At 36.0% G+C, this 25822-nt stretch overlaps 2 protein-coding genes and 1 long non-coding RNA gene across 15 annotated transcripts in view; 1 reads left to right on the top strand and 2 right to left on the bottom strand.

Moving 5' to 3' along the window:
* The first annotated feature begins 4 nt into the window (after nucleotides 1–4).
* Nucleotides 5–25822, top strand: part of LOC106667470 — a 45859-nt gene continuing 20041 nt past the window's right edge. For 5 of the 12 annotated variants that reach the window (XM_024230612.1, XM_014395434.2, XM_024230613.1 and 2 more), the window contains exons 1-4: nucleotides 5–93; nucleotides 9450–9515; nucleotides 22198–22304; nucleotides 22541–22665. In XM_024230612.1, coding sequence (XP_024086380.1) covers nucleotides 22558–22665 — 108 coding nt within the window. In that variant the 5' untranslated portion in view covers nucleotides 5–93; nucleotides 9450–9515; nucleotides 22198–22304; nucleotides 22541–22557. Of the gene's footprint in view, nucleotides 113–9449; nucleotides 9516–11366; nucleotides 11664–22197; nucleotides 22305–22540; nucleotides 22666–25822 lie in introns of those variants that run through there. The other 7 variants (XM_024230610.1, XM_024230611.1, XM_024230608.1 and 4 more) reach the window with 7 other exon arrangements.
* LOC106667438 (trichohyalin-like) lies at nucleotides 2362–8086 on the bottom strand. Of its 2 annotated transcripts, XM_024230604.1 has the most exons (6): nucleotides 7791–8086; nucleotides 6494–6651; nucleotides 5202–6434; nucleotides 2951–4535; nucleotides 2847–2881; nucleotides 2362–2766 (listed from the first exon to the last, which is right to left on the bottom strand). In XM_024230604.1, exons 2-6 carry the CDS (start codon nucleotides 6649–6651, stop codon nucleotides 2673–2675), a joined length of 3105 nt encoding a protein of 1034 aa, XP_024086372.1. In that variant the 5' UTR covers nucleotides 7791–8086; the 3' UTR covers nucleotides 2362–2672. The 2 variants fall into 2 exon arrangements, with proteins under 2 accessions (XP_024086372.1, XP_024086371.1); XM_024230603.1 differs by having other exon boundaries at nucleotides 2951–6434; nucleotides 7791–8079.
* Nucleotides 8196–8981, bottom strand: LOC106667502. The gene is made up of 2 exons (XR_001340586.2): nucleotides 8820–8981; nucleotides 8196–8438 (listed from the first exon to the last, which is right to left on the bottom strand). It is a non-coding gene; the product is annotated as an uncharacterized LOC106667502 (long non-coding RNA).

Below are 25822 nucleotides of genomic sequence, written 5' to 3'. Positions count from 1 at the left end.
GTCGTGAAAACTAACACGTCAAAGTGAATCGATTAGAGTGATGAAAATGTAAAATACAAATTTAATCCTGCTCTAAACTTTAACAAATTGCACGTAAATATGGACAAATAAAGTATATTAATAATAGCAATAATATAAACAATATTTATTTTTTATTTTTAATCAATGTTCAAGTAGAAAAAGTAACTCAGATGGTGTTCTAAATGATTGGTCTTTAAGACAGAGCATTGATTTATACCAATGGAAAATTACGCTTTTTCTCAATTCTAGTGAAAAATTCTGCTGTATCATGATAACAGTGAGCCTCTGGAAGTAATATAATTGTGATTTACCTGTGTGCAGACACTTTCCTTTCTTTGAATATATTATGTGTATTTTTTCTTCAATATTTGTATCTTGGTCATTTCTAATAATTTTAGTCTGATTATTTTGTCTGTCAGACGCGTTTCTGCTTCTGGTCAGGTTATAAGCAGGGTGAGGCACAGACACAACGATGGTCTGATGGGCGATGACACAAGTTTGGTCGTTTCCAAACATTCTGCCCATCCTCACTGGTTTGACAGAAAACCAGACCTAAATAGCAAAATTTAGAGTAGTAGTCTTGGTCTTTTCAAATAATTTTGCTTATCAAACACATTTCTGCTTCTGGTCATGGTTATAAGCAGGGTGAGGTGTCGACAAACACGATGGGTGATGAATCTGTAGTTCGGTCATTTCCGAACAACCCGCTCTACCCGTCCTCAAGGTTTGACACAAATCCAGACTAAAATAGCAAAATTTCGAGTAGTATTGTATCTTGGTCATTTCTAATAATTTTAGTCTAATTATTTTGTCTAAGGGCGAGGCATCGACAAGCTTGATGATCTGATGGGTGATGAATCTGTAGTTCGGTCGTTTCCAAACATTCCGCTCTGCCCATAGCAAAATTTAGACTGGTATTCTACCTTGGTCTTTTCTTATAATTGTAGTCTGATTATTGTGTCTGACAGATGTGTTTCTGCTTCTGGTCAGAGTTATAAGCAGGGTGAGACACCAACACAACATGGTAATCTGAAGAATGACAAATGCTGCAGTTCAATTGTTTCCAAGTATTTTGCTCTGCCCATCCTCACTGGGTTGATAAAAATCCAGACCAAAATAGGAAAATTTAGAATAGTACCTAGGTCGTTTCCAATGGTGAGTTTGCATGATTTTTTGGTTTAGCAGGGTCATTTACAATTTCTGTCAACATTCTTAATAAAAGGTGTACTGTTTGTAATTTGGTCGTTTCTGATCAACCTGGATTGCCTATTTTGTACTAAAAGACTTGTTTCATCTTCTCGTAATCTTCAGAATGTTTGGGTATAAGCAGGGTGAGGCACCGATACAAACTCAACAGTGACGGTGGTGAAAAGTAAACTAGCTAGCAGTTTGATCATTTTGGTTTGCTTTCATTTTTCTGAGGCGTTCAGTTTTTCCCCACCGTGTTTTTTTGCCAAAAAAAAAAAAAAAATGTTGATTGTAAAACTACAAACTACAGATAGTATTGTTTGATTCTGGTCGTAGCATACATATTGTTAAGAATGCTCAGAAATTTAAAGGACCCTGCTAAACCAAAGGGAAGCCCACCACTGGAAACGAGGAAACGACCAAGCTACAATACTACTCAGTTTTGCTATTTTGGTCTTTCAGGTGGGTTTTGCCATCTTCAGTGGTGGATTTCTAACCAAACTACTGAAGATGGGCAGAGTAAAATGTTAGTAAATGACAACTTCAGATTCATCAACCATCACACCTGAAGAACTACGGGATCACAACCATGCAATTTGGTTATTCCCGATCATTTTGGCCTGTATTGGTCTTTTTGTTATCACCAGTGTTTGGTTTGTGTTGGTGCCTTACCCTCCTTATATCCCTAGCCTGAAGAGGCGGCAGACCAAAATGATAGGTAACGACCAAATTTCAGGTTGATCACTCTGCAAAAACATTGAGAAATTTTGAAATGTTCCTTGAATGGTGTAAATTGAGATTTTGTCAGTTATATGAGCCATAACTTTAATAAGTTCGTTTTAGCCCTATTAGCCGGCAGTATTTCAACTTCTCATACGCAGAAGCATGTTCCTGTTTCAGATACTTTTTCCGTTTTGGATGTTTTGGCCATACTTTTCTACCTATTTTCTGATCGATTTTGCTTCTTCAGGAAATATTAAATATTTCAGACCTTGCAAATGTCCAAACTTTTAGAAATTATTGAGTTTCCTATGGGTGCGATTGCAGTACTTTTACATTAGTCATACATCATACTTTCTGTAGTATGTAATACCATTTATTGTATTTTTCAAATTGAAGGGTAAATATTGGGTTATTTAAAGATTACACAAATTCTGCTGAATAGATCTATTCTATATTATCTTTGGTAACTATTGATTTTAAATATGCTACATATTTTTTTGTTCTAAACACTATTAGGGAATGATACATCATTTCTCATTGTATATCTACGATTCAAAAATAAATTATATACTCTTTAAATATAATATACAGCAAAAATAACTATTTCACAAGTATATATTTATTAAACAATTCTACTATTATTGTTTATATATTAGTTTAAAAGTCATTTTTTTATATTTATATTTTTCTTCTCTAATCATAAAGGATAGGCTATAAAATAGAAAGTAGTGTAATTAAGTCTAAACAACTATTCTTTTATGGGTACTTAGTAATAATGAGACAGCCATGATTCCTCCAGAAAAGAAGCCATTCATACTCTCGCTACCAGGTACACTGTTAAATTAGAGAAAATATCAATTAATTAAATTCATGTAAGTAGAAAGTTATTGATGGTATGAATAGAAAATGCTTACTTCACAGTATAATTCCACAGTCTTTTGCTCAGGACCTAAAATTCAAAGAATTTTGTCAATAGGGTTTAATTGAGTAATAAATTTCTTAATGTTTTAATACTCACATCAAATCCTGATGATACTTTATCACAAATAAAGGAAGGAATAAAACTCATTAAACCGATGTTTTGCTCCATATTGTGTTGCCCTTCCAGCTCAGCTATTATATCGGAAATTTCATTGAGGCCGGTTGATGGTCCAGAGGGTAAATTGTTCCTGTTAAAGTTCACTTTATTTCCTGATTGTCTGTTCCTTTGCTTCATTTCCACAGAAAGAGTTCTAGAGGACATCCTACTTTCTGTACGTTGGAGAGGATGGGATTTTTCAGATTGACGTTGTCGGGTAGTATGAGCCATTCTTGCACCTTGTTCAAGTTTCTCAAGTGATGCAACTCTTTGTGCGCTCCTTGCATCATCTTTTTCCATGCGTCGTGTATCCCTGGCAGGTCGGGTGTTCCTCACCTCTCGTTCCAAAGACAAAATATGTGAGGATATCCTATTTTCATTACCATTATGCCTTGTTGCCTGTTGGAGTGAATGTGCCATTTCAGATTGACGTTCTCGGGACTCTCGAGTATATCGTGCATCCCGTTCTAGTCTCTCAAGAAAAACAGCTCTTCGCTCACTCCGAGTATCATCTCTTTCCATGAAACGTGAATCCCTAGCAAGTCGGGAGTTTCTCGTTTCTCTCCCCAAGGAAAGTGATCTTGATATCCTATTTTCATTAATATTATGCCTTGTTGCCCGTTGGAATGAACGTGCCATTTCAGATTGACGTTCTCGGGTATCTCGGGTAAACGGTGCTTCCCGTTCAAGTCTCTCGAGAGAAACAGCTCTTCGCTCGCTCCTAATATCATTTCTTTCTGTGAATCGTGTAACCCTAGCAAGTCGGTTGTTTCTTGTTTCTCTCTCCAAGGAAAGTAATCGAGAGGACATCCTATTTTCATTAGTGTTACGCCTTGTTGCCTGTTGAAGTGTACGTGCCATTTCAGATTGACGTTCTTGTGTATCGTGTGTAAATCGTGCATTCCTTTCAAGAGAAACAGTTCTTTGTTTGCTCCGAGCATCATCTCGTTCCATGCGTCGTGTTTCCCTGGCTTGCCGGGTAATCCTCATCTCTCTTTCCAAAGACAGAGTACGAGAGGACACCCTATTTTCGTTTGTAATGCTGCGAGTTGCTCGTTGAAGTTTATGTGCCATATCAGAGTGACGTTCCCGGGCAACACGAGTTGATCCTGCATCCCATTGCTGCCGTTCGCTCCTAGCATCATATCGTTCCATGTGTCCACTATCCCTGATTTGCCGGTTGTTTCTATGATAGCTTTCCATTGATTTTTCGCGAGAAGACAACCTGATTTCATTTATATTACGGATAGTTGCTCTTTGAAGAGGACGGGCGATTTCAGATTTATGATCTTGAGAAACACGGGCCGATCCTGCGTCCCGTTGCTGTCTTTGAAGTGAAACAGCCCTTCGTTCACTCCTCGTATCATCCCATTGCAAATTACGGACATCCCTGGTTTCCCGGCTTATTCGAGTTCGAGAGGACATCATGTTTTCTTTTCTTTGGGGGGAACTGGCTTTGTCAGAATAATGTTCTTGGGTGGCATGAGTTGATTGTCTCTCTAGAGAAACAGCTCTTCGTTCGCTCCTAGCATCATCACGTTCCATACGTTGAATATCCCTAGCTTGTCGGATGGTTCTTTGCTCCCTTTCCATGGAGAGTGGACGAGAGGATATCCTATTTTCATTTTCATTGCGCCTAGTTGCTCTGTGAAGGGATCGAGCCATTTCAGATTGACGTTCTCGTGTGTCCCGGGTAATTCGTGCATCCCGTTCTAGTCTCTCTAGGGAAACAGCTCTTCGTTCGCTCCTAGCATCATCACGTTCCATGTGTCGGTTATCCCTAGCTTGTCGGGTGGTTCTTTGCTCCCTTTCCGTAGAACGTGTACGAGAAGACATCCTATTTTCATTTTTGTTGCGCCTAGTTGCTCTGTGAAGGGATCGAGCCATTTCAGATTGACGTTCTCGTGTGTCCCGGGTAATTCGTGCATCCCGTTCTAGTCTCTCTAGGGAAACAGCTCTTCGTTCGCTCCTAGCATCATCACGTTCCATGTGTCGGTTATCCCTAGCTTGTCGGGTGGTTCTTTGCTCCCTTTCCGTAGAACGTGTACGAGAAGACATCCTATTTTCATTTTTGTTGCGCCTAGTTGCTCTGTGAAGGGATCGAGCCATTTCAGATTGACGTTCTCGTGTGTCCCGAGTAATTCGTGCATCCTGTTCTAGTCTCTCTAGGGAAACAGCTCTTCGTTCGTTCCTAGCATCATCACGTTCCATACGTTGAATATCCCTAGCTTGTCGGGTGGTTCTTTGCTCCCTTTCCATGGAGAGTATACGAGAGGACATCCTATTTTCATTTTCGTTGCGCCTAGTTGCTCTGTGAAGGGTTTGAGCCATTTCAGATTGACGTTCTCGTTTGTCCCGGGTAATTCGTGCATCCCGTTCTAGTCTCTCTACGGAAACAGCTCTTCGTTCACTCCCAGCATCATCACGTTCCATGCGTCGAGTATCCCTAACTTGTCGGGTGGTTCTTTGCTCCCTTTCCATGGATAGTGTACGAAAGGATATCCTATTTTCATTTTCGCCATGTCTGGTTGCTCTGTGATGTGAACGAGCCTTTTCAGATTGACTTTCTTGGGAATCTCGGGTAAATTGTGCACCCCGTTCAAGTCTCTCAAGAGAAACAGCTCTTTGTTCATTTCTAGTATCATCTCGTTCCATGCGTTGTGTATCCCTGGCTTGTCGGGTGATTCGCTCTTCTCTTTGAAATGGAAGAGTTCGAGAGACCATCCTGTTTTCATTTAAATTGCGCCTTGATGATCTTTGAAATGTATGAGCCATTTCAGATAGGCGTTCTTTGGTAAATCGTGCATCCCTTTCAGGTCTCTCAAGAGAAGCAGCTCTTCGTTCCCTCCTATCATCATATTGTTCCATGCGTCGTGTCTCCCTGGGAAGTCGGGCGTTTCTCATTTCTCTCTCCAAGGAAAGTGATCTTGAGGACATCCTATTTTCATTAGCATCACGCCTTGTTTCCCGTTGGAGTGAATGTGCCATTTCAGATTGACGTTCTTGGGTATCTCGGGTAAATCGTGCATCCCTTTCAAGTCTCTCCAGAGAATTAGATCTTTGTACCCTCCTTGCTTCATCACGTTCCATGTGTCGAGTGTTTCTAGCGTACCGGGTGGATCTCTGTTCCCTTTCTATGGAAAGTGTACGAAAGGACATCCTATTTTCATTGCCGTTGTCCCTAGATCTTCTTTGTCCATTTGTCCGTCTGTTCTCCCTAGATTGAATAACGGAAATTCTTCTAGCATTATTCCAATTGTGGTCAGAATTACTGCTCTCTCTGGATGATTGCCGTAATACATTCGGGTCGTCAAACATAATATCGTGATCATTTTTCCAAAAAGCATGATTTTCTTTTCCATTGAATTCACTTCCGTCCTTTGTGCACATGCTAGATTCCATACGGCCCTGGTCATCGCTTAGCCTGTAAACGTTTTATTTTAAAATATCAGTTGATGAATGCTTGAAACAATTCAAACCTACCATCGTTGCCTCAGTGTTAACAATTTGCAATATGGTTCAACTTCTCGATTTTCCTGCCCTTTGAAAGCAATCATGGGACAGGCCAAGAACAGTAAAAGACACCCTAGTTGGTTTAGGCATCTGGCGCCTGGCAAAATTACCAATCTTGTTTTCCTCATCTGAAATATTAAAAAAAAAAATTAAACCTCAAAAAAAAAAAATTAAGCTTAAGGAGTATCTAGAAAAACATTATGTGTAAGCTTGCTTCTAAGGTTATTTAAAATTAAGACCTGTTTGAGTTGTTGGAGGTTGACTTTCTCCAAATTTCTATAAACTGAAAATATAATTCTAAACTTAAACTTTAATTATATAAGTCAACTCCTAGTACTTATGTTACACAAGTACTTGATGTAAATTGACTGAAACCTCATTTTACTTGGAATAGTACTTATAGTTCAGAATACATACAATATGTTGTACCATATTAAAAATATTTTAATTGCTAAAAGTTTAATAAATAATAATAAACTTTAAATAAATTTAATTATAGAAATATGGAGTTTTCCTGCTATATAATCAAATGCAGGACGTAATAAAAGATTTGTGAGATTTCTTCTTGTGGTCTGATAAACTTGGTTTTTTTCTTTTATTTTAATCTGCCTATCATTCACTGTTTCAATCAATCCACCACTGAAGATGTCGGAAATGGTCGGACAGACCAAAATGATCAGAAACAACCAAACTATATAACAAAGAATTTCTTTTTGTCAATAGATGGAAATAAAAATTACACTGCTTCCGGACTTTTATATTAACAAATATTTAAAATATAAATTGACAATAATCACTTTTTTAAAATTCAGATGAACAAATTTTAAGCTTTTTAGCATTTCAAAGTGCAAATTTGCTTTAGCAACAAATAAACAGAATAAACTTTATAACAAGAAATGTTTGAATGTTCATTTGGTAAATTTAATCTTTATTCGAAATCCATGGTATTTAATATTTCTTCTATTAAATTTGCAATTTAAAAAGACTTTCTTATGATATTGTTTATAAGTTATTCCTAAAGAAACTAAATCTTCTGATTTATAATTTATATAAACAATTCTATTGATAATTATTAACAATGTTTTATATTTTATGAATAAATTTTAAATTTATTCTCAACCAAGACCTTAGATAGAATAATTAATTGATTAAAGAAGTAACTTGGTCAATTGACTACGAAAACGTAAAATTAATTATGAATAAAGTTAAATAATTCCTTGACAATGGGCATTTAAATAGAAAAATATCCAAGAGATTGCTGGGTTACCTTAGTCGGTGGACTGGTGGATGTGGAATGTGCTCCCTAGGGATCTTCCTTGGCTTTTATACAGGCAAAAGAGCATGTGGGAGGATTCAATAAACCTGTCCTGCGTCATCGGTTAATTTATTGTTAACCAGATACCAGGTGGTGTCCCGGGGCCAATACCACACTCCACTGATTTAACAACCCTTAAATTCAATTATGACCCCATTCAGGGTTCTTATCAGCTCAACCGCAGCCAGAGGTACCACCCCGTTGAGAAATGTTCCGGAAATTTCATTTTATACATAGGGTTTTTTTTACCCTGCATCAGATTCGGTAACAGGGTAAAATAATAACAATCGAATTATAGAAAAACTTTATTTGTACAGAAATCTAATTTTAATAAAAAAAAACAAACATTATAAATACAGTTGAATACTAATAAAAAATTAAAAGTATTTTATTTATAAGGCTAAGAAGGAGTCCTTTGTTGAGGTACGAAACCAATTCTTTCATGCACTTGGGCTGTATTGGTAACAGCTACTTTGTAAGCCCAGGCAGGGGTACTTGTTGCATTTTTTTCGGTCTGAGCCTGGCGCAAAGCCTGGTACTCGTTGATATCTTCAAGAGATAACTCAATTCTTGTAGGCGATCTTCTGATCATATTGCTTCCTGAACAAAAAAATGTCTTTTATTATTTATAAAAAGAGTAAATAAGTCCAAGACATATACTTGTATGACTACATAGTCTTAATTTATCAATGCAAACTTGTGCATCTTGCTAAAGTAAAACCATGTGGAAAAAACTATCTTAATACTATAAAAATCAAATAAACAAAACAAAATCACAACAAAAATTTTCTGTCAATACACTGATAAAAATAAAAAGCATATATATACGTAAATATACCATAAGTAAATATACAAAAAATATCAGCAGTGTATACACAATACACATGTAAGTGGTTAATAAAGTACAATAATGAATCTACCATATATATAAATTAGAAGGTAACAAATAACGCACAGGAAAGAATAAAATATTAAAATTACCAAATAAATTAAACGTTTGAGAAAAGCGTTGTAAGTTTTAAACTTTTAAACTTTTAACCTTCTTGTGTATTGAGTACCTTCTTGAAAGGTAAGGTACCTTGCTCATTTGTGTAAGTGCTATGACGTATTTGAATGCCAAAGGCCGACTTTATGTACAGAAGTATGATCAAGAATTTTGAAATGTTTTTGTAGAAAATATTGCTCATGAAAAGGCAAAACAAAGATTTATATTATTCTCCTGAAAACCTGACGAAAGTTACTAAAATTCCATAATCGTTTTATGGTATAAAATCGTCATTGATGGTAGAAGATGTTGGTATAAAATAAAACTTTTTTCCCCACAGAATATAATCTTCAAAAACCTTAACTAAGGTGAAAATGTATTTGCCTCTATTATTAATATATAATTATTATTAAATAGATCAATGAGAGAAAAGAAATGACGATTGATATTGAACAATCAGTGGTTTTTCCAGTAAATAAAATAAATTGTTTGGAAATGAACTAAGATCATTTATACACATATTTTTTTCTGAATGAAATCACTTTTGAATTAATCAATTTCCTTCTGTGGTCTGTGGGGAACCAGTATCATTTCTGGTAAATTTATTCTGCCTGTTCTTGTTTCAGGAACAATCGTACGGCTGAAGATGATGCCAAACTGTCCTGACAGACTAAAATGATCGGAATAACCAAGTAAAAAGTTTCACTTTTATAATATTTTAATACAGTAAATTATGATTTGGTTTAATATTTTTAATTTGTCGATGTCTACTTGCCCATTCACTATGATATATTGTTCTACTGGCTAACACAGCATACTCTAATATGCTCCTTACAAAAGAACAATTATAATGTGTGTGTGCGTATGTGTTTTTGATGGCTTCTCGTCTATATTACATGATAGCTATGTTCTTGTTTTTGTACCCTTTATTCAAATTGAATAGAGTAAATCTCTTGATTGTGTGGACCTCACCTTGGAAGATACTGGTGTTTTCCCATGGGTTCTGAGTATTTGGTTCCAGGACCGAATATTCCTTCCCCCGTACCTTTGCGTTCTAGAACCATCTGTGTACAGGTACATGGTGCCAATTTTAAAGGAGGTGTTTTTCTTTTTTTCCCCCCATTCTATTTTGATAGCTAGGTTTATTTTGATGTTTTGATTAAATTCAAACATCCTTCATATCGTCCCTAGGCGCCATGAGTATCAGATGGTCGTTCATTATTTTGTTGCTATCTCTCTATTTTAGTTTTATTCCTGTTGGCGATTTCTCTTTAACAATACTAATAATAGTTTTCTGTGCTGTCTTCATTATAAATCCCAGTATCTTTTCCATACCAACTGTGGGTGCTCCCATTACAAAGATGCATGCAAGTCTGCATTTATGTGAGTTATTTTCTTTTTGTTACTTTTTCTGCTTTATTGGCACATCCAAATGTTCTAAATGCCAATTTCCTCAAAACTGAGATTTTTTCTTAATATGTTCCATGTGCCATCGCCAATAACGCTAATAATGTTTTGCATATATGCGTCTCTCATATATGGCACTGATCTAATATAGGATATATGATTTTTCCAAAGGTTCTATGTGCCATGGCATATCAGCTAGTAAACATTTGTACTTTCTAGACATAAAACACGTCTGTGATTCTATATTGAAAATAAATTATCTAATTAGAAAGGCTACTATGATAAAAGTTTCCAAAGATGATCCAGGTGCTATCCAGTATAAGTCCACATTCAATGGCACAGACATGTGGAAACGTGTTAATGTACTAAAAAAAAGGGCTAAACCTGATGATATTAAAAAAGTTTGTATGTCATAAATTCAGAAGCCATTCCTGTTGGATGCCAAGAAAAAAAAATTTCTCTGCTGTGTTGAATTTTTTGCCAGAAACTGCTTAAAACTATTTCAAAACATTCTAAATAATTAAAACTTTATTTTATCTTTATACATTAATTCATCTATTAAATTATTTAGGTTTACCATGTTCTATGTATCAGTATAGTTTTCATTCAAAGAGTTCTGTGTACGTTTCTTCAATTTTTTTTTTTTGCATATAAAGGAGTTTGTTTTTGTTTTTCATTGCACTAGCTACGAAAGAATATAATTCTATACATCAATAAAATACATTTCAATAAAGTTTTTGGATTACCATTTGACTTACGCAGTTTTATTGCTTTCCTAAAAAAAAATAACAGAAGGCACTTAGAACATTTGGAATTTCCATTCTTCAAATATAATATAATACTACTAAAGAATATTAAAAGAGTAAATATGTGTTTAAATAATTAAGAAATTAATGTAGTGTCTTTATATGGAATATTATTGCTAACTATTGTTGATGATGATAAATACATATTTATCTATATAGAAAGCATTTCTACATAGAAAGAAATGAGAAATTCAGTGACGAATTAAAAAAAGGGGGGTTATGGCGTGTCCTTGAGAGGCGCTCTAATTGGGGAAAAAGGAGGTAATCGCAAGGGGACGTGATCTTTATTGGAATATGTTGCAGTTGGCAATACACTGGTTCTAGTTTTACCTTTCTGCCCAACTTTTCGAATGGGTATTCTCGAACGCAGTCGGTGTCGCGCCTCGGAACGCACGTAACCGTCCCCATATCGTACGACGTCGATGGAGATCACGCGATATTCTTCACCGTCTTGTGATAATTTCGATTTCGAGGGTTTCGTCTCGGAGGGAATCTTCTCTGGAATAATGTGATAATATTAGTGATAAACATTCTGTGCCGAGAGAGTGAGACGATTGTTTCCGTATCAGTCGAAGGACCAGTTTCGTTTTATTATTGACGTTTTTTCCTTTGGATATTACTTTATCGGTAAGTCGCCTTCCATTTGTATCACGTTACAATTTGAATATTATTTGCCCAGTTTCTAGGTAAAGAAGGGTCAAAAAATGAAAATTTGTCAGTTGGAATGTTAGAAAGGTCCCACCTGCCGTACTACTTCAAGTAAAAACAAATTCTCAATTTGTTTACTTCTTAAAGTACCTGAAATATTTGGCAGTAGATCAGAAACAGAATAATATTCAATTTCAAGTTTCAAAATTATCACTAGGTTTATCTGCAAATTTTATATGAAAAAGAGTTTTTTCTGAAATTCAAATTTATAAAAACAAAATTTTTTCATAATTTCCTGATTTTTTTTTGCACAATGTGTTACGTTAAATTTCGATTTGGAGTGAGAAAATTTTCACTAGTTTTACACATACGTTCTCGGACACACTCGTCGATTCGTTCAATTCCACCCTCGTACTCACTCGTTTATTAATTTATTATTTGTTTTTCTTCCTCCCGCACTCACTCCTACACTCACTGCTTCTCACTCTCTTTCACATTGTCGTGGTCAATCACTTAGCCTTCTTTTTTCTCACAAGCTCACTTTTATTTATTTCTTTCAATCTTTCTCNCTCTCTCTCTCTCACTCTCACTCTCATTCTCACGCTCTCCCTCTCTCTCTCTCTTTCTTTCTTACTCACTTTCATTCTCTCTCACTCACTCACTGCTATTCAGTCACTCTCATTCGCTCTCTCTCTCTCTCACACTCTCTCACTCACTCACTCACTCTCAATATTATGGCCTAGTGTTTTGTTGTTAAAGATAACACAATAAAATAATAGGAATGATGAATGGTGGAGTGAGTGTGTGTTCAAACCTTTTAAAAAGATAGTTGGAACTAGTAGGAACTATCTTTTTAAAAAGGATTCATTAAAATAATACTCTATTCCAAAACATAGTAGGTATATTCATCTGAAATACATTCAACATATTCTTTATATCGCCTTATTTACATCGGATTTTACTTTATTTGTGAAATATATTTGAAAGAATTGAGTGAAGAGCCGTACGCCCCATGACGGCATCACATGTGCTAAGACCAAACATTTTGATTTGGAAAGTCGCATTTGGCTATCAAAATGGTGAATAATTCCCAGAAATCTGTCTCTTCCTAGGCTGTACCTTTGTGATCCGGTGCCAAGTCATGCTCGAGACGAGATACAGGCCAAGGTAAGTATCTCTATAGAATATTTCGACGTCAAAATCGTAAAATCTCTCGAGTTCTCCTTCTGAACGTCCTGTCCACCCGAATGAGCGACCTGAAACCTGAAAGATATTTATGCTTATCATGTTCACATCCCATGGTTGACTTGTCGCCAAGAACCATCAATGTGCGGAGATATCCAAAAAACGTATTCCGAAAAAAAAATACAATTAGTGAAATAAGTATCACAAACCAGAAGTTAACCCAACACTAATTTTAAAAAAAGGAAGAAATATTCTTAATTAATGGTAAACGTCGAAGCTACTCTTATAAGCCATAAGCTGTAACTTAACCAAGGAAAGATCCATAAACAAATAACCAAAAAGAATGAAAAAAAAAGTTTGAAACGCTAAAAGCTCGTTTCACTAATTGCCTCCCGGTTATTTTTGAATGCTTGTTGTTAGTTGCAAGTTACATAAGTTACAGGAAGACTGGGAAGTCCCAAGGGTCAGAAAATATTTAATATATGGACGAAGTTATGATTAAAAATTGTTTTCTTTTTAGTTTTGAGATATTTATTTGTTGAGTGTTTTTAACCAAGGTTAACGATTTCCTGCCAAAAACTCGTGTAATTTCTACTCGCTATTGAATTTTGTTGTCTAATATCGTCTTTGTTAAGCAAATTACACGTCTAATGGCACTTTGTGATGGAATAAAAAGGAAAATATACGCGTGTCTCCTTAGGGTAAATTGCAGTGCAAATTATTACTTGGAGAGTATTCTCACGTAATCAAATTAAGTGTGTCGTTAAATATAGTTATTGCACGCGTTTGAAGTGCTCTGAGTAAAATTTACATTTAAAATTTGTAAGCTAAAATAAAAATTAAGCCGACAGTCTGACACTGAAAATAAAAATTTTTTCCTCTATAGTTTTTTTTAAAACGATCTTCCTGGTTTTTTACTGATACCAGAACAGGAAGAATGGGTGAAAGGAATACCGCTAAAGGCTCCAAAACCGACAAGGGTTCGGCAGCTGGAGTCTTCGGTATGAACCCAAAGACCGAACTGACGGTAAACCTAGGTAAATACGCTACAGTTTTCCAGTCTGAAATCATAGCGATTGAACTTTGCGCTAGAGAAATAAAAAGGCTAGGAATACATTCCCGGGAGATAGTCGTTTTCTCTGGCAGCCAGGCAGCACTTAGGGCCCTAGTCTCATGCGAGGCGAAGACAAAGAGTTTGGAACTGCATGGAGGCCCTGACGGAAGTCAGCGACACCAATGACCTGACCCTGGCATGGGTCCCTGGACATTAGGGGCATAGAGGGAACAAAAAGGTTGACATGTTGGCCAAAAAGGGGGCCAACATGGACTCTCTGGGCCCTGAACTCTACTGCGCACATTACTTAGCAGCCTTTCACAAAAGAGGATACATTTTAAAATGGATCCTTAATGAGACCAAAACCTGGTGGAATAATACCACAGGCATGAGGCACGCGAAGAGATTCATAGAAGGACCATCCGCAAAATTTACAAAAGAATTACTGGAAGGCAACCGCAACCGAACCATGATTCTAGTCGGATTCCCAGGGCACGGTCTTAAGAAGGCACACGCACCGGATAGGAGAGAAGAAACACTGTGCAGATACTGCCAAGAAGAGGAGGAGACCGCAGAACACAGGTGCAGGTTGTTGCAACTAGGAGAAGAAAAACCACAAGCAAGATCCTACACTGGAGCCGCTGGAAAACCTATGGAAGCTGATTAATAACCTAAAGATGGCCAGTGAGTTATAAATAACACACAATAGATCTATTCAGGTCGAGGTGCAGTAGGCCTTGTGGCCGCCTCTTTTAAACCTATCCCTGGTTTTTTTAACATTCCTACTGTGTTCTGTGGTGATATTCACTAGTTAAGCCTGCACGTTTTATCTTCCGTTTGTCCTTTTTATACGTTATGCAAAAACGAGAATCTCTAAACTAGAATTGATTGTTTCAATGGCCATTTATAACGATAAGTATGCTATGAAAATGAAAATCATACATATAAAAAGAAAAGTTTTTATTTTTTGTTATTGACTAACAATCTAGATTTCCTGGTAATATTGTATTTCGGTATCTATTCACTGGCCGATTCTTCACGAATTGTGATATTCAAAATAATTATATGTGCGATTCACTCTTATATAAGATATTTTTAAAAAAGAAATCATAAATGGTCTAGAGAGTGGATTTGTTCAGTAGTCGAATCTGTACTTTTTATCCTCCTTTTGTCCTATTTTTAGGCTAACTCTAGTTTGTAGAAAAGGGAATTGGTCTGTTTTATTTGTGATATTCAAAAGGTACATTTTTATTTATGCCTAGGTCTATTTATCTAAAAAAAAATAATGTCTTAACATTTTCAATTTATCGTGTTCATAATTCATATAAAAATTCTCTGAGATAAGGTATTTTAAAAAAGGAAAGCGTAAATGGTCTAGAGTGTGAATCTGTTTAGTGATCGAGTCTGTACGTTTTCTCCTCCTTTTGTCCTATTTTTAGGCTAACTTTTAACAGGTTTGTGGGAGAGGGAGTTGGTCTTAGTTTTGTTTGTGATACTCAAAAGGTACACTTTTTTATCTATACCTAGTCCATTTATTTTTAAACCTAACGTCTTGAAATTGTCAATTTATCTTGTAATTCCTACAAAAATTCTTCGAGATTATTTTCAAAAAGGAATTCATAAATGTCCAGTAGTGTGAATCTGTTCAGTGGTTGGGCCTATACGTTTTCTCCGTCGTCTGTCCTATTTTTAGTCTGTCTAAATCAGGTTTGTGTAATAGGGTGTTGACCTGTTTTGTTTGTGTTATTCAAAATTCAAATAGATTTTATGTAAGGCTGATCTTTTTTGCAACGAACAATTTTCTTTGTAATTATTTTACTGTGTTCATTTGTTATTTATTGGCTGTTGGTTACCCAATGCTGGTACTCAAACGTCTCCCCTTAACCCCAATCGGAAGAAAGAGATGCATAATAATAAAATAAATCTCTCAATATTTTCATTTATTTTAATAAAAACAACGTAGACAAATAAACTTTTCTTAAAAGAACATGAAAACATAGTTATGATAATAAATGTCTTTTCAATCGTCATTATCTGGAAACAGATATCTCAAAAATTGAACGAAAAATGAGAAAACACAAGGAAATATTTCAAAATAATGTAATCTTTGTGAATATATTGTCATGCTTGTGTAAAAATTGGTTCAAATGAGGTTCAAAATTCTCAAATCCGGAGATCCGGAAAAAACATCACAATTTTTGTAGTTTAGCCCAAAAAGTGACGAAGTTCACGATTTTGCTAATGAAGATGTCTTTTGATGTGGTATCAGAAGCAAGTGTGTCGTTAATCTGTTATGTTTCTATTCAAAGAATTAAATGGTTCTGAATGAAAATTTTGTTGCAATAATGTATGATGTTAAAAAAGGTGATTGTTTGAATTATTTTTCGTCAAATTTAAAATAGCCATCCGACTCACAAATTCCTAGGAATAATTGTAAAAATACTTGCTCTGAATGTTTTACTAAGTGTGCCTAAAATAAATGTGCCATAGGGTTGTTGTTATAACGCACTCATCCTATAACTAGACTACATATAGGCTACGTATTTTATGATAGCGCAGCAAAATCGCACAGTCAAAATACAGTATACAGAAGTATTTGGAACTTCTCCATCCATAGTAAGAACGATTGGCTGCTCACAAGTATCTCTGCTTTCGTTTCCACAATAAATAGTTACCATGAAACTAAACCGTTGGCATACCAAGTCTATCCCGGGTAACTACCTTAGACACCAGTCTCTATTGGGGAAAAAGGTAAAAGTAATTGGATCATCTCTTGGGATAGCCTCAGCACATCACTGCCTTGAAAAGTTCTACCGAACTTCAAGATCCAAAATAATCTCGGCAATTAGAAAAACGGCACATGATCTGTGTAACAGGAACAAGAATGCCTATATTACGTGGGTAAAAAGACATACAATGTAACGTGTATGTCTGACGTTACAAATAATTAGTATGCAAGTTTGTAAATAAAATACCATCAGCTGATGAAGCTTTTGAATTATTAGCGTTATTTTCCTTTGACGCATGATTGCACTGGGTCATCTTGGTTCCTTATATGCCTCTTTTATGTGTTGTATGGTGATATTCACTGGTTGAGCGTCTATGTTTTCTTTTTCCCTTTTTATAAGGTAGGGCTAAATCATTTTGGCTTTTGATACTAACAAGTTAAATAGTGTTTTTATGTATATGTTTGTCATATATCCATTTGTCATTCAACCATATTCATTTCCATTACAGTTCGTGGTGCGATCCCCTGTTCGACGGTTTAGAGAGTTTTCTTCTGAAAATTCCGCGAGATTACACAACCGTGTCGAGCGGTTTGACGGTTGTTGAACTTATGCACCTTGATCATATTGATCTCCTTGACCAATCTTCAAGACTTGTGATTTTGAAGCCGCATTATGGGAAAATAAAGATCTTTAGGTATCACACCCAAGCTTTAGCAAGACAGCTCGTATGTAAACCTCACCAAAACTGGCAAGCACATTGCTACAGTTAGACGGTCACTGGATATATAACGGTCACTGTCATCTAAAAAACACCTCGACATGGGCATATTCAAGAATGACCCCATTGTGAGGAAGAAACTGCCATCATATATTCGAATGCAAAACAAGACCTAGGGTACCAAGAAGACCAGAGTAAAAGAATTGCAGCAATGACTGTTTCTTAAGAGATGTCAAAACAAGTCGTACTGAAAGAAACTAGGAACAGTTCAATAAGCCAGATGGCTACAGTGCTTGGAGAATACAAAACCTCCGTTTCATTTCCTTATCACCTGGGCTAGATCCTCTTCATATCTTTTACATAAATAAGGTCGATGCAGGAGTTTCACAGGGTAGCGTAGTCTGTCTGTTGTTTTCACACTACACTTCTCACACTTGCTGTTGACACTGCTATATTATAATCAAATCTCGATCCGTAACTCGCCTATACTCAGATCAGTGGTTTACAAAACGGCGCATTAAACTAACAACATTTAAATCGAAAATCATAAACTTTACCTCTAGTCTAATTAAAAACGTCGTTTTGGCTGTATTTAGACAAGTGATTCGGCCGGAACCCTCTCGGTTTAAAAGAACAGAAAGGAATCGACGCTACCGACCTATTGGTCCCAACCCTTATAGGGCATACCAAATTGAAAAGAAACAGCGGAACATGCCCTCTGTTGGTGCAAAAGCCTGCAGGCTGAGTTTTCTACTCCTGGGAGAGGAATAGTGAAGGATGATGGGCCTTTGACAAAGGTTTGGGATCTGATAAAAAGGCTTAAGCTTACAATAATGGAGATTGCACAATAGACCGATATTGGTCTCGGGTGTAAGGTCGTAAAGAGGCCTACTCCTTTTAACGTTTACATGCCTACATGCTGTCTATATGGAGCCAGAGTTTGACCTCTAAATTAGCACCATTTATGCTACCAACAACACTACACACAATGACTTAATCGTCACTTTTATTAAAGAGATGGCGAGATCTAGTAAGCTACCAACAATGAAGTCATATCAGCCCCCAATGCACTTGAGGGCCGATGGCGAAATATCGAGTACCCCATCGCCCACTCACTTGCAAACATAGACGTACACACGTACATTATATACAATACAGTTTTACTGTATTTACATTCTAAAAATGGGGAAACTCCCTTAAAAATTGGAACTGAGGGCCCAACATCACACTCTCACGTGTATGGCCATCGGTGGGCTATCGCTCAGTAGTAGTGCTCTTGATGCAACAAAGGTTCTCATATTTCAATGCACATATGATGACATCCTGACAATATTCTGTTTTGTACTTTGTAATTAATGTTACTAATTACGATAAGCGCAGATTGTGTCGAAAGAGATTAGGCTATGTAATAAGCTTGGGGTACCTCTTACTAATGACATTTAAAAGTGGCATATCATTGTGCGTGGCATTGCTTCGGCCATGGTTTGCATAAACCAGTTCTCACGACTTGTTCAGTTATTTTAAATTTTATATGAGGACGAAATGTAAAAATATATTCTCTATTGTATTATCAGGTATTGTGACTTATAAGGTCTAACGTTTCAACAAAGTTGGGTGTCCTTCAAGCATTTTTTTCTCAAATTTTTATCAGGATAGAGACAAAAGTTTCGGTATTTTGTACGTTCCTATTAGTAACAATAATGATGTCATTTGTTGACACGTTTCGTTAAGAAACTCGTTCCAGTCTGGTTCTACAAGTCACAGATTGGGCATGTAGGATTTCTCCCCACCGTTTGACCCCCCACATAAGGATGAATGGTCGTGCTCTGAGGAATGCGTATTTAAAAATAGACACAATGTCTATGGTATCATTCATATATACGGAATTTGTCGACGGGTTAGTTGAATAAGTGAGGGTGGTAGACTACGTCGGTTCATGACGTTTCCATACCTTAGCCCCCCTTTTCGACGGCACCGACACACATACACACTCTGTTTCTAAGCTATTTTGGAATTGAGTATTTTCATCAAGGGCCAAGCCTATTGACTCTCCGAGATAAGACTTTTTTAGAAGACTGCTGTAAAAGTGAAATTCATAAATTATCAATACTCAAAAATAAAAATAAATTTTTATATTATATATATTTTTTCATTTATTGATTTACGATCCAAGAATATCATATAATGTCGAATATAAATCTTTATGATTTTTTATTTTATTTTCCAACTAGCGTAATAGATAACGTATCTGTTTTAAAAACTATTATTTCATCAATATAATATATAATAAAAAATAATCTTAAAAGAATATAAAATGATACGTTAAATATGAACTTGAAATATTCATAGAAATGATGAATGATTTTAAAAAAGATTGAAATATTTGCTCTGCCTCGAAAAAACTGACAATTTATAATAATAATTATCCTGTATTGCGGTTTATTTTTGATTTTTTCTATTTATATCAAAAACGCCAATGTGGGGGGGCTTCATTATTCAATTTGTATTTGGGTCAACATTCTAAGGATTAACCTTCCTTTCTAATCAAAATATTTTGAATTAATTGCTTTCCGCTCGACTATCGCCGTGGCATAAAGGAAAACCATAAAATCAACCCGACGTTTAAGTCATTGTGTTGGTAATGTAGTGAATTATCTTGCAAAGTCTGGATTCGATTGAGGTTGGAAGGTTTAGTCGAATCCCATGGTCATTGCTGTAAGTCCATGTAGGATGTCCAGCGTCCATGTTTTAGTATGGTCGTGTTAAGGTTAAAAGGAGTGGGTCGTGATAATTAAGATAGGTACAGTTAGGTTAGGTTTTGTTAGATTAGGAATGGTTTAGATAGGGTTAAGGTTAGGTAAAAGTTTGGATTAGGTAGGGTTAGGGATAAAACTACAAAAAATAAATTATATTCAATTTCTAGTTTTTATGAAAAAAAAACATTAACATTAACATGTAATAAAAATGCAATAGTAGGCTAATTTAGAGATCAGACCCTGGCTCCATGTAGAGAGCATGTTGGCATGTAAAGGTTAAAGGTTAAAACAAACTCACTCTTCTCTCTTTCTCTTTCTCTTCTCCCCCTCCAATATCGATCTCTTACTGTCTCATCGGTTCATTCAGTCACCCAGTCATTCATTCACTCTGTTTCTCTCACTAGTTTGTTCATTCCTTCATTCATTAATCTCTCTTTGTTTTTCTCACTAATGCAATCATTCGTTCTCTCTATCTCATTCTTATTCTCTCTCACCTTTTACACTCTCTATTCTGACTCGCTTTCTCTCTCTCTCTCTCTCTCTNCTCTCTCTCTTTCTCTCTCTCTCTCTCTCTTTCTCTCTCTCTCTCTCTCTCTCTCTCTCTCTCTCTCTCTCTCTTTCTTTCTCTTTCTCTCATTCACACACACACACACACACACACACACACACATTCTCTCTCTCTCTCTCTCTCTCTATCTTTCTATCTATCTACTCTCTTTCTGATTCACTAAATTACTTATACGCTCACCCAGTCCATCATTCATTCATTCTTTGCTTCTCTCACTAATGAGAGTCATGTCATTCATTCATACGCTCTATCTATCTTGCTCTTTCTCTTTCTCTCACTCACTCACTCACTCTCTATTTCTCTCTTTCTCTCTCTCACTTTCTCTCTCTCTCTCTTTTTCTTTCTTTCTCTTTCTCTCATTCACTCTCTCTCTCTCTTTCTCTTTCTCTTTCTCTCATTCACTCTCTCTCTCTTTCTCTCACGCGCACGCGCGCATACACACACACACACACACACACACACACTCTCACTCACTCACTCACTCACTCACTCACTCACACACACTCACTCACTCACTCTCTTTAGAGAATTAAGAAACTTTGTTATTGTTTTGTAAAAGCAAGGAAAATAGTTTATATACATTTATACTTCTTTTTTAAAAAAACATCTTCATAGGTATATATTAATTTCATTACCTTTTTTTAGTTTTAATGTAAAGCAACGAACCAGATTTGTTTTAAATGAAATACAAAATATATTGAAATATTTTGTAAACATTATCATTATCTTATGTTTTGATTTGTTGATCGTTTATTCTATTATTTTTTGTAATAAATCATTTTTCTTCTCTGACTGATACGTACGATATTAGTTCGACGGTTATGCTAATTAAGCTATTTGTCCTTTGTAGCACTGAATAGCCTTTGTTCGTTGAAGACTTGGGCAATTAGACATACTAAGGACTTAGGTATCCCAGCGACACAAAGCCGTGATCACCTTCAAAGCAACGTTGTACTAAAGTGATTTGTTTTCTTTTAAAATGCACATCTTGGCATTTTACCCGTCCTAGAGTATTCTGCATCCTCGATTAACCCCCTTAGATATGAAACCAAACAAACGGGAATTTATTTGGCGTATGTAACTCATAATTAATCGCCCCCCTTTACTCAACCCGAAGCCAAAACTAACAAATTACAAATTAGTCTCTGCAAGACTTAATAGTGATTTTGTGCCTCTGTTGTAAAGCTTTAAATCCTTCTCTTTGAGATTTATATTAAATAATTCAAACCATTTGGATACTGTTAAGACATTTAAATTAAAATGGGCCAATAAATCTGGCCTGGATTTTAATTTTCATACTGGCTTAAATTCTTAATAATTTCTTATAAATAGGATATTTATGCTTATTGGTTGTTTAATTTTATGTTGTCTTAAAATCAGTCTCGTCGTTTTAAAATTGGGCGCAGTCGGAGGTTTTTTTCAGGAGTTATGAATATTTAATTCATGTTTAACTATTCGGCACGAAGTCACTCCCCCTAAAAGAAGGCCTGATCTGTTTTGCAGGTCCTTGAGGAGATTATGCACGGATTTATGCCAATAGGCCTCTCCAGGCGAGTGCTTAACTGGAAAATATGGGTTATGAAACTGGGACTACCGCTGAGTATTACTCTGTAATTATTTTTCCTTTTTTTTCTTTCCTTGTAGAATTGTTTTGTTTCGATTGCATGGGGTGTCGATTGGCTGTTTATAGCCCTGTGTTATTTATACTGGCGGAAAGTTAAACTTTAATGATCCTCAAAGTGGGAATTTTTCCCCCGGGAAAACAACAGTTGAATAATAAACTCCGATAAGTCGAAATCAATTTAAAGGAGAGTACATCGGTACATCGTAATGTTTTTTGTTTTAGGTCATTAAGATGTTGAGATGGCACAGTTCTCGGGTAACCATATATCCCAGATGCACCTATTTTACGAACTCAAACAGCAATATCCGAATCTTACGGATAAATTTGTCAACCAATGCATCAAGATGGTAATAGATCTTAAAAGATGGATTTGAAAGTTTGCCTTTTTTTTGTTTTGTTTTTTAATCTTTGTCCATTAGTTAATTTTGGTTTGTTTTGTGTTGTAACACGCATGGCACCTTTTCTCTAGTATGCGTAGTTCTAGTTTATTTCTTTCTTTCTACGAAGATGATGAAGAATGTCCATTTACGACTCGGTTTATTTTTATTTGAAATATTCATATAAATTCCTTTCATTTGCTTTAGTGTAAAACGTTGGGCCTTTTACGACGAGTAAGTACAAGTTAACGTAAAGCAGCGACCACTATCAATATCAGTCGGGATTGCGTCTCTGTCCTGACTTGCTTACATCCCTTGTCCAGCACTGAAGATGGCAAACTCATCTAACAGAAAAATCGAAACTTTGATTGATAGTTAAACTTTTTAAGTAAAATGAGTAAGAAAAAGAGAAATAACCTTAAAAGAAGGGAAGAAAAACATAACTAGTATATACTCTAGGATCGAAGAGACCTGGCATGCCGAGCATAAGCAATGAGGGGCGACAATTTTTGTATAATTGAGGAAATTTTATAGATGAGAAGCTAATAGCCGCTGCGTACAAAAAAAGGCGCAAGTCAGAGCACCTAGAACACACACACCCAAGAAATGAAACATGTCTTCGAAATCTCCAGAATCGCATACGACACATTGTTCATCCATCCGCTCTGTCCATGGTGCACAAGCACTCTTCGTAATAGACATAGAACGGTCGGCTAGAAGGCGATTTAGCTTAAAAAGCTAGGGTTTAGATGAGATAAAGAGAAAAATGGGTAGAAGAAGAAACACGTGTCACTTCTCGACAAGGTAGATAATTGTTTTGTTCAGAGAGAGAAATTTACAGTTGAATTTACTGAAAGACTTGTCCAACTTTTAAACCAAAATGTATTTTTGTTTATAATTTCCATAGCAAACATCCATAGCAACTCGAGAATATATCCACCTCCTTAACATTCGAGATGTAAAAGGGTGAGTCATAAAAAATGACCGATTTAATTTTATTGGAAATTGTCATCCCCTATAGGCTTTAGTTCTTTTCAAATCTAATTAGATTTCAAACCATTTTAATTCGTTGTCTTGTCTTCAGTTTTGTCTTAGAGTTTGGTTAAACAACATGACGGTAGAATTTGAAATTTTGGTAATATTACACTATTATTGGAAACGGAGGTTTTCTGCGCTGAAACAACCCGTTTGTTGCGGCAGTTTGAAGAAGGGGAAGTCTCTGAACGGACAGTGTGCAGATGGGTCCAGAAATTTGAAGCCCCAGACATCAGCTTCAAGAGGAAAGAGGTTCTGGACGAGTAAGATCTACGACACTCTGTTGAGGCAGATCCGACGAAAAGTACTCGGGAATTGGCAAGATAGTTTGGAGTTTCCCAGTCCGCCATAAATCGTGGACTTGGAAAAAGTGCTCATGAGATGACCATGAGGACGCCGAGTACAAATTTGTTAACTCTTTTGAAAAACCCATATGACCTTCGGTTCATTAAACTTGCGATGAAAAATGGATAAATTGTAGAAATCCCATAGAATAAATGAGAAACATTGGCTAGATCTACCAATCGCTAAACAAGACCAATGTAACAAAAAGACAATGCTTTCTGTATTTTGGAATTATGAAGGCATAATTCATTATGAGTTCATTCTAGAAGATCGAACCATTGATTCAAAACATCATTGTTACAGAAATGTATGATGTTTTAACCCAGCATTACCCAGGATTAGTAAATACCAATCGGGTTTTGTTTCAACAAAATAACACCCGACACCTCGTTACACATTAAAAATTAATAATTTGATGGAATTTTCCCTTACCCTGCTAACACCCCAGACTTAGCACCTTCCGACTTCCATCTGTTCAGGTCCATTGCTCATTGTCTTCAAAGGAAAACTTTTAATTCCCTGGATGAGGTTCAAAATGAAGTTGCAGAATTCTTCCGTTCAAAACCCAAATAGTGGTATTGTGGAGGAATCCAACACCTGGCTTCGAGGTGGCAACAAACCATGTTTTAAATATTTAAAAAAATTGTATCAAAATAAAATTATTTTTAAATTAGCTAGAAAACGGTCATTTTTTATTACTTACCCTATTAATTGTTTGATAGTGTCCATAATAAACAGTCTTTCCCACAATATGTGTTTATTTCGCTAGATGCGTTTCGGTCTAATGTAGACTATCTTCAGTGACTTTTTCAAAAATAAAGTAGTTTGACAGACTACTCGCCACGTCCATAGTCATCCAGATATCCACTTTTAAAGTTATAACTATGTAACAAACCTTCAAACTACTTTATTTTAAAAAAGTCACTGTAGATAGTCTACATTAGACCGAAACGCCTCTATTACGTTACCTCATCCAATAAGCAAGTAAATTTAGGGTGTTACCTCATCCAATAAGCACATGAAGATAGGGTGTTATCTCATCCAATAGTCAAATAAAGTTAGGGCGTTACCTCATCCAATAAGCAAGTAAAGATAGAGCGTCACCTCATCCAATAAGCAAATTAAAGTTAGGGTTTTACCCATCCAATAAGCAAGTAAAGTTAGGGCGTTACTTCATCCAATAAGCAAGTAATGTTAGGGTGGTACCTCATCCAGTAAGCAACTAAAGTTAGAGCGTGACCTCATCCAATCAGCAAATTAAAGTTAGGGTGTTACCTTATCCAATAAGCACATAAAGTTAGGGTGTTATCTCAGCCAATAACCAAATAAAGTTAGGGCGTTACCTCATCCTACAAGCAAGTAAAGTTAGAGCGTGATCTCATCCAATAAGCAAATTAAAGTTAGGGTGTTACCTCATCCAATAAGCACATAAAGTTAGGGTGTTTCTCATCCAATAACCAAATAAAGTTAGGGCGTTACCTTATCCAAAAAGGAAGTAAAGTTAAGGCGTTACCTCATCCAATAGGCAAGTAAAGTTAAGGCGTTACCTCATCCAAAAGCAAGTAAAGTTAGGGCGTTACTTCATCCAGTAAGCAGATAAAGTTAGGGCGTTACCTTATCCAAAAAGCAAGTAAAGTAAGGCGTTACCTCGTCCAATAGGCAAGTAAAGTTAGTGCGTTACCTCATCCAATAAGCAAGTAAAGTTAGGGCGTTACCTCATCCAATAAGCAACTGGTCGAACAGCGAT

This window comes from Cimex lectularius, unplaced genomic scaffold (genome assembly GCF_000648675.2).
Source record: "Cimex lectularius strain Harlan isolate CLEC.00 unplaced genomic scaffold, Clec_2.1 scaffold61, whole genome shotgun sequence".
Classification (NCBI taxonomy): Eukaryota; Metazoa; Arthropoda; class Insecta; order Hemiptera; family Cimicidae; genus Cimex; species Cimex lectularius.
This window is presented reverse-complemented; position numbering and strand designations above follow the sequence as displayed.